Below are 8,443 nucleotides of genomic sequence, written 5' to 3'. Positions count from 1 at the left end.
GGCGGGGCCGTAACGGGGCCTCCGCCTTCCCCTCCCGCCCAGCCAGCAGGTGCCGACTCGCCGGTTTCGCTGGGTCTGAGTAACTGTCCCGCTGCGTACAGACCCCCCTTCCCCGAAACCGCCGCAGGCCCGGGCAGAGGCGGTGGAGTTGGGTGGGCCCGGGCACCCCGATGCCGAGGTCCGGTCCGCGCGCGGGCGGCGATCCCAGGGCCTATGGGGGGAACAGCACGCACCGGGCCGGCTCGGATGGCAACCAGCGCGCCCCCCGCCGGCGTCCCGGCGCACCACACCCTGCGGGGGGAGGGGCGGGGGTTGTGGGTCTTTGGGTTCCCAGGGTGCCCGCTGTGGGGTGTACCAGGTGCGGTCCCAGGGCGCCCGCAGGAAGTGCTCCTCACAATCCCGGCTGAACCGGTCGGTTGGGCGCCTCAGGGCTTGGCTTGGCTTCTCCGACGCCGGCCCGGTCCCCCACCCGCTCGGCTTGGGGGCGCGGAGCCGGCGCCGGGGTCACGGCGGGCGGAAGCTGCTGACCTTTGCCTTAGGCCACACCGCAGTCTGCAAGGATTGCGGCGGCAGCCGAGCCAGCGTAAAGCTGGCTGAGCAAGGCCATAAGCTTCGATGAAGCCGGAAAGCAACGGGATGCAGACGTGCAGCGTGGCAGGGCTTGGCGGGTCACCCGGCTTACGGCAAGCCTAGCACGGACTCACAAACCGAGACCTCAACACTGAAGACGTAGGGTCAAACGGTGCACGAACCCAGCACTCTTGACTTGAAAAGGGCTGGATCAGAGCTGTTTGGTGGCACCGAGGGGGCTCCCCTGGGGCTCGTCAAGGAGCATCTACTGGGCCCCCGACCCACACTGCAGATGCCCCACTGACTGCTGGCTTCCGAGGCCCAGAACTGCGGGCGTTCAGGCCCCACCAGCTACAGTAACGCCTTTGGCTCTAATTAGCCGCCTTTGAAGATGAAACAGACCTGAGCCCCCACTTTAGCGCTGCCAACTAGTTTCTCTCCTTTCTCCAGGCTTCGCGGGCCCCTCCCTACCCCATATTGCTGCCCTCCAGATGGGAGGTGATAGGGAGTGGTTGGGTACAGAGAGCTGGAAAAGAGGCTGTCTGGGTGCCCACGGTGCCGGGGATGCCGGGGGGGGGGGGGGGGGGGGGGGGGGGGGGGGGGGGGGGGGGGGGGGGGGGGGGGGGGGGGGGGGGGGGGGGGGGGGGGGATGGAGATGGAGACAGGGACCCACCCCGAGAAACAGGTCCAGCTGGAAAGCCCAGTCCCAACTCCTCTGGGCCCCGGCTCCACAGTTGACTCACAGGCGGCAGCCCCAAACCACTTCCCTCTAGGTGCCTCAGTTTCCCCATCTATAAAATGGGAGTGATGACTCCCGCCCAAGAGACTGTGGGGTGGGGCAGCCTGGCTAATTAAACCTAAGATGAAAGAGGCCAGGATGAGAGCAGCCCTGAGAGGGAAGTCAGCTTGGGGGGAACAAGGAGCCTGTCTGGTTTCCCTGTCTGAGGCCCAGAGGGTGCTGATAACGACACAGCCCTGGCCCTCACCCCTCACAGTGAGGGAGGAGGGATTATTAAGCCTCTTTTACAGTTGAGGAGACAGGCTTCAAAGGGTCAGGAAATCTACCACTGACTTTGGCCCTCGTTCAGCCTCGGGTGGTCGCCAGCCTATCTGAGCCTTGGCTCCTTTGGGGCTAGGGGTCTGGAGGGAGGGAACCCAAGAGTGCTTCCCGATGTCGCGGTGGGCACATCCACATGGACTGCCGAGCTCACTGCAACCCTGGGGGACCTGGGAGTGGGTACCATTCACGGATGAGGAAAGGGAGGCCCAGAGAAGTGCAGCCAGCAGCCCAAAGGCGCAGAGCTCCTAAGAGGCAGAGCCTGGACCTCAGCAGACAGCCCGTCGCCGCCGCCCCTGACTTGGCCTCCTTCCACACCAGCTGCCCTCAGCCCTCTTGGGTGTCCAAGTCCTCGGATGGGCCTTCTCCCTCCCTGCCTGCCCAGATGTCCCTGCCCCGTGGCACAGGCCAGCCGACAGTTAAGCTCAGCCCACCAGCACTGAGGACACGAGCGTCCCCTGAATCTGCGGTCTGCAGGCCTGTCCTGGAAAGTGGCGTCCCAGCCAAGAGGCCCCCGGTGTGGCCGCAGCCAGGTGGCTGGCCAGGGAACACCTCGCCCGATGCTCACATCTCATCCCTTCTCTTCCTGCCGAGTTTCCATCTTCCCCAGCGGTGTAGCCCAGCTCTGGGGAACACACTAGACACAAGGCTTGGAAAGGGAAAGTCAGTTTTCCCAGGGGTCCTGAACCTCAGTTTTCTCATCTGTGAAATGGGGACATGACCAACCCCATCTTCCCAACACTGGGTATACAGGGATGCTTTAAAAAGAACACATCAATAGGCAAATCCATAGAAGGAAAGCAGACTAATAGATGTCAGGGGCTAGTGGAAGGAAGGGGAAGGATTGCGCATGTGCATGGGGTTTTTTTGGGGGGGTGATGAGAATGTTCTGGAAGATGGGTGATGGCTGCACAACTCTGTGAAGATACCAACGCCCCTGCATTATATGCTTTAAAAGGGTGAATTTATGGTACATGAATTATATCTTTAAAGTTTTTTAATTTTTTTAATGTTTATTTATGTTTTGAGAGAGAGAAAGAGAGACATAGGGTGAGCAGGGGAGGGGCAGAAAGAGAGGGAGACACGCAATCCCAAGTAGGCTCCAGGCTCTGAGCAGTCAGCACAGAGCAAGATGTGCGGCTCGAACCCCCAAACTGCAAGGTCATGACCTGAGTCGATGTCAGATGCTTAACTGCCTGAGCCACCCAGGCGCCCCTAAATTATATCTCAATAAAGCTAGCAAAATGGTGTTAAAAGAAAGAGGCTCGTTGTGTACAGAACTTATACAGCGGGGGGGGGGGGAAGGGGGGGAAGGGGGGGAAGGGAGGGGGCTAGAGACAACAAACCTGACAAATAAACATTTACAGAGTCAAAGATGCCTCAACAAAAACAGAACAGGTAAGTGGCCAGAGGTGACTGGGGGACAAGGGTTCAGCCAGGGTGGTCAGGCCTCTCAGAAGCGGAGACACTTGGCTGAAATCTGAGTGACAAGAGGTAACCGGGCATCAGGTGGGGAAAAGGGTTCCAGGCGGAAGGCGCAGCGGAGGAGAGGCCCGAGCAGGGCCTGGGCACCCAAGGGCCGGCGGGAAGGGAGAGGCGAGTGGTCAGGAGGTCAGCATGGGACCAGGGTGCGCCGACCTCTCGGACATTCTTCCAGCTGCCATGGGAGCCACTGGAGGGCTTGAGCTGAGGGGAGACTGCTGGCTGGGGCGGGGAGGAAGCTGTCTCGTGGCCAGGTGCAACGTGACAGGGCCTGGGACCAGGGTGGCAGCTGCGGAGATGGCGGTGTGGGCAGACATGGGGCAATCTGGGCGCGGGGGGCCTTGCTGGTGGCTGGATGTGTCGCGTGAGGGAAGAGGGGTCAGATGGCTCTGGGCTTGGGTTTTGAGTCCCTGGGGGCTCATAGTTCCAGGCTCCCCGTGGGGAAGGCTCTGGGGACTGCAGTGGAACAAAGCCTGGTGGCCCCAGTGGCGTGCCTTGCCCGGCTGCTAGGCCTCCGCCAGCAGGAAGCTCTGGCCTCTCCCTGCACTGCTCCAGGGGCTCCCGATGGCCCTGGAAGCCTCCTCCTCTGCCTACTGCTGCCCCCCAGCCCTACCGGGGGAGCCCTTTGCCCACATTGACAGCGGGAGGGCTGGGAGGGCCACAGGCAGGCCCTCAGCAGAGATGGAGTGGTTGGTGTCCCAACGGTACTTAACACTTGGTCAAGGGCTTTGCAGCCTCCACAAGGCTATTGTTCCACGGGGCAGGTGGGGCCCCTGTTGGGGCTGAGCAAAGGCCTCGGGGGGCCAGGGCACCATCAGCCTGTTCTAAGGCCGGGTCCCTTTGCAGAGGCTCCTGGATTTCAACACAAAAGCAAATCAACAACATCTCTTGACCTCTCGCTCAAAGGAACCAAGCTGGAACCAGAAACCCTGCTTTACAGATGTGTAAACTGAGGCCCTGCCAGGGTAGGTGGCTTGGCCCCGGTCCCCAGAGGCTAGAAGTCTGGGGCAGCCCAGCTCTTGGCCCTTTCCCTGCTGGTCCTGCCAGCACATCTCATCTCCTAGGAGCCCCTGGGCCTTCTCTCTCTGTCCTCCCCAGCCCTGCCCCGCCTGCACCCCCTCTCGGCTCCCCTGCTAAGCTTTCTCCGAGAACGAGAAGGGGCTGTTCCAAGCCTCCTCCGTCCAACTCTGCCCCCGGCCTCCCCGGGCTTCTCGGGGCACCAAAGGCAGGAGCCAGCCACCGCTTTTGGAGAGCGTGGTCCTTGCTTGCTTGCTGGGCCTCTGCCTTCCTTCACACCCCTGTCCACCACCCCAACAAGAGACGTCCACTCAGAATGTCTACAATCAGAGCTCATGGCTCTGGGGGCAGATGGCCCAGGCCACCATCACCTCCTGCTGGGACAAGTGCAGCAGCCTCCTTACTGCCAGCCTCATCGCCCTCCCCGGACACACGCACCGCGTTCCGCGGAGCTGAGCCCAAGTCTCCCCACCACACGGAGCCTCCGAGCCTCCGAGCCTCCGTGACAGTTCCCCTCCCCCCCCCCCCCCCCCCCCCCCCCCCCCCCCCCCCCCCCCCCCCCCCCCCCCCCCCCCCCCCCCCCCCCCCCCCCTGGGGTCTTTCGGCCCATCTCACGTGCTCCAGGCTCGCCCTCACTCTGGGGCCCTTGCCCCAGCTGCCAGGCTCTTCCCTGCTCTGTGCAGCTCTTGGTTAGATCTCAGCACCCCGGCTCGTCACTGCTGCGTCACTGAAGTAACGCATCGCACTCAAGGTTTCCTTAGTATTCGGTCTGCCTCGCATCACAGAGTCGCCAGGGCCCTGCACGCGGTGGGTGTTCAGGAAATATTTGTTGACTGACTTAAGGAACGAATGGATGATATCTAACGGACGCTGTGTGACCAGAGCAGAAGGTGTCTGCCCTCACGGAGCTCGCAGGTTAGCCTGGTGTCCGTCCAAGTTCACACATGCCGTCTGGTTCCAGGGCTTCGCGCAAACCACAGGCGACACGCTAGCAGTCCGTGGCCCAAATCTGCCCCACAAAGGCATGGTGTTCGACTTGTTCCATTGTTTTAAAACATTTGAGGTGGGGCGCCTGGGTGGCTCAGTCGGTTAGGCCTCCGACTTCAGCTCAGGTCAGATCTCACGTTCGTGGGTTCGAGCCCCGCGTCAGGCTCTGTGCTGACAGCTCAGAGCCTGGAGCCTGTTTCCGGTTCTGTCTCCTTCTCTCTCTGCCCCTCCCCCTCTCATGCTCTGTCTCTCTCTGTATCAAAAACAAATAAAACATTTAAAAAATTTTAAAAATAATAAAATAAAAATAAAAAATAAAACACTGGAGGCAGCTTTTAAAATTTGGTATATTTCGAGCGCCTGGGTGACTCAATTGGTTGCCCGTGCCACTTCAGCTTAGGTTGTGATCTCATGGTTCGTGGGTTCGAGCCCTACGTGAGGCTCTGTGCTGACCGCTTGGAGCCTGCTTCTGATTTTGTCTCCCTCTCTTTGTCCCTCCCCTGCTTGTGTGTGTGTGCGCTCTCTCTCTCTCTCTCTCTCTCTCTCTCAAAAATAATAAACATTAAAAAAAATTTAGGGGCGCCTGGGTGGCTCAGTTGGTTGAACGTCCAACTTCGGCTCAGATCATGATCTCACAGTTCGTGGGTTTGAGCCCCGCGTTGGGCTCTGTGCTGACAGCTCAAAGCCTGGAGCCTGTTTCCGATTCTGTGTGTCCCTCTCTCTCTGTCCCTCCTCTGCTCATGTCTCTCTCTGTCTCTCAAAAATAAATAAATGTTAAAATTTTTTAAGTTGGTATATTTTGGGGTGCCTGGGTGGCTCAGTTAGTTAGGGGTCCAACTTCGGGTCAAGTCATGATCTCACGATTTATGAATCCCAGCTCCCCGTTGGCCTCCTTCGGATTCTGTGTGTGTGTCTCTCTCTGCCCCTCCCATGCTCATGCTCTGTCTCTCAATAATAAAAGTGTAAAAAAAATTTTTTTTAATTGGTATATTTCACATACAAACCTGGATTTTTTTTTTTTTTGGCTTCTTTTCCAGAAATGGACAGATGTGGCCACACTCGGTTTTGCTGCTCAAATGACATGATTGTTACTACACCCTGCAGATAGGTACCTTCCCCACGGTCCCCACCGCTCTGTCTCTCCCTGACAGCCTTTTATCGTTGAACTTGCCCCATTGCTTTCTATATAATAAATCTGCTCTGTGTCTGTGACTCTACCAAAAGTTGGAATACGACAGGCTGAATGGGTCACATGAGTCAAGAAAAACAGATAATCATTCATTTAACAAATATTTACTGATAATCCACTAAGTGCCAGGAGCATTTGTAGACAGGACAGGGGAAAGCTGGGTGAATGTGTCTCCCTCCGGGGGCCTCGGCCTATACACTGCGTGACATTCTTTCCACAGCGGAGACATTTGACATGTTCCTCACTCTCTCCCCCTGCCCTCATGAGAAAGACGCTTCTTGCATCCAAGGTCATCCATGAAGACCATCATAGTTTCCACGAAGCACCTACTGGGTCACAGGCCCCTGTCAGGGTCTGGCACTAACTGAAATGCTCAATAAATATTTGTTGAACTAGTTAACTAAATTTACCTCCTAGACAGTGTTGGTCCAGGATGTTTCTCCAGAATTTATTTTATTTTTTAATTTTTTTTAATTTATTTTTGAGAGACATAGACAGCATGAGCAGGGGAGGGCCAGAGAGAGAGGGAGACACAGAATCCAAAGCAGGCTCCAGGCTCTGAGCTGAGCTGTCAGCACAGAGCCCGACGCGGGGTCGAACCCACAAACCATGAGATCATGACCTGAGCCAAAGCCGGACGCGGACGCTTAACCGACTGAGCCACCCAGGCGCCCCTCTCCAGGATTTATTCAAAAGCATAAGTACACATTAGGTACTCACGTGTGTCCCTTGAACAGAAAGGTGCAGGTAAGAGGGGAGAAGGCAGAGCCCTGGGAGAGAAGGGGGAAGGCGCAGACAGGAAGGCCTGCCAGAGCCCAGGTGGCCCCAGGAGGTAGGTGACAGGATTCTCAGGTGATAGACTGGGAAAGAGGCTGGGAAAGGAAGGCCTCTGGGCCAAACTCACAGGCCCCAGGAGAGAGTGTAGGAGGGGGCCCATCTGCTCCTGAAGTCCACACTCTCCCCACTCTTCTAGGGGGTGCTCCCAGGAAGTCCTGGGGGGTGGAGGCAGTGGGCAATGGGCAGGGCCTGCCCAGAATTTGGGCATCAGCGGTCTGCTCCTCTTGGGACTCCTGAGTTTTGAATAGAGTGAATTCATTTATCAGACTCATTTCCTCTTAACCTGTTCCAGCAAACATTTAATATGGGGGGAAAGCTGTATGTGTGGTAGAGGTTCTGAAGTGTTTATTTTATATGGGGGTCGGAGGAGAGCTAAAAAGAGGAAGGGGTCCCATTCTTGACCTTAGTGATAAGAGCTGCCCAGCCATGGCCCGGGGCCAAAGCACCACAGCTAACACTGAAGGCAACAAGCCAACAAGGGCTCTGAGGTTGGGCCTCCCTCCAGCTAAGCCTGGGGACTGGGCCGAGCGTGATGAATGGGGGCAGGGGCATCCCCAGGCTGAACCTCAGCCAAGGGTGGGCTATGGGAGGAAGCAGACAGGAGCCCCCTGCCAGCGGTGGCTGCGGCCAGGCAAAGTAGATTGGGTCTGACTTCAGAGGGCCTTGGCCTCTGCACTGAAGTCTGGCCAGTTGGGACAAGGATGAGGGTGTCTGCGAGTGTGTAAGATCCAATGACTGCGGCGTTGGGGTTCTTCAGGATCTCGGTGGACTCAGCGGTCTCAACGCCCCTTCCTCCACGAAGCCTTCCACACTTTCCTGGCCAGAAAGCGGGATCTGGGCAGTGATCAGCCGATCCGCTCTCTGCGGAGGGACTCTCCGCTTGGCGCGGCGGCCGCGCTCCCCACAGGCGCTGCTCAGGCCTCGCGTGCCTTCCCGCACGGAGCCGGGAGGCCAGCGAATACCCCTGGGCTAAACCGCGGATTGCTCAGCCAGCCTTCGGGATCCGGGCCGCCTGGGCTCAGGCCCGGTTCAACAAGTGTGGGCGGAGCCGCCCGTTCCTGCCCGACGGCTTCGCGCCTCCCCAGGCGCCCGGACTCGCCGGGCCCCGTTGGGCGAGTTTCATTTCATCACCCGCAGAGCGTGCGAGCGCGGGTGCAAATAACGTTGCCCCCTCCTCTCCTTTGCTCCCTCCGAAACTCCGAAGCTTCCGTCCGCGAACGCTTGCACTACCGGTCGGGAGGTCCCCTGGAGGGCGGGCGGCCCGGCGGGCGGGGCAGCCCGGTGCCGGGTGCCCAGCGTCAGCC

General features: G+C 58.8%; 2 protein-coding genes across 2 annotated transcripts in view; one reads left to right on the top strand and one right to left on the bottom strand.

The window, feature by feature from the left end:
- AP5B1 (adaptor related protein complex 5 subunit beta 1) overlaps positions 1-370 on the bottom strand; it is a 3,698-nt gene extending 3,328 nt beyond the window's left edge. The window contains exon 1 of the mRNA XM_029956651.1: positions 356-370. The gene's annotated coding sequence lies outside the window, so the exon portion shown is untranslated. The remainder of the gene's footprint in view (positions 1-355) is intronic.
- Positions 1-8,443, top strand: part of OVOL1 (ovo like transcriptional repressor 1) — an 18,191-nt gene that overhangs the window by 292 nt on the left and 9,456 nt on the right. Inside the window, exons 2-4 of the mRNA XM_029957383.1 lie at positions 102-178; positions 335-583; positions 8,129-8,251. Of these exons, the coding sequence (XP_029813243.1) occupies positions 102-178; positions 335-583; positions 8,129-8,251 (449 nt within the window). The remainder of the gene's footprint in view (positions 1-101; positions 179-334; positions 584-8,128; positions 8,252-8,443) is intronic.

Source organism: Suricata suricatta, chromosome 11 (assembly GCF_006229205.1).
Source record: "Suricata suricatta isolate VVHF042 chromosome 11, meerkat_22Aug2017_6uvM2_HiC, whole genome shotgun sequence".
NCBI lineage: Eukaryota > Metazoa > Chordata > Mammalia > Carnivora > Herpestidae > Suricata > Suricata suricatta.
This window is presented reverse-complemented; position numbering and strand designations above follow the sequence as displayed.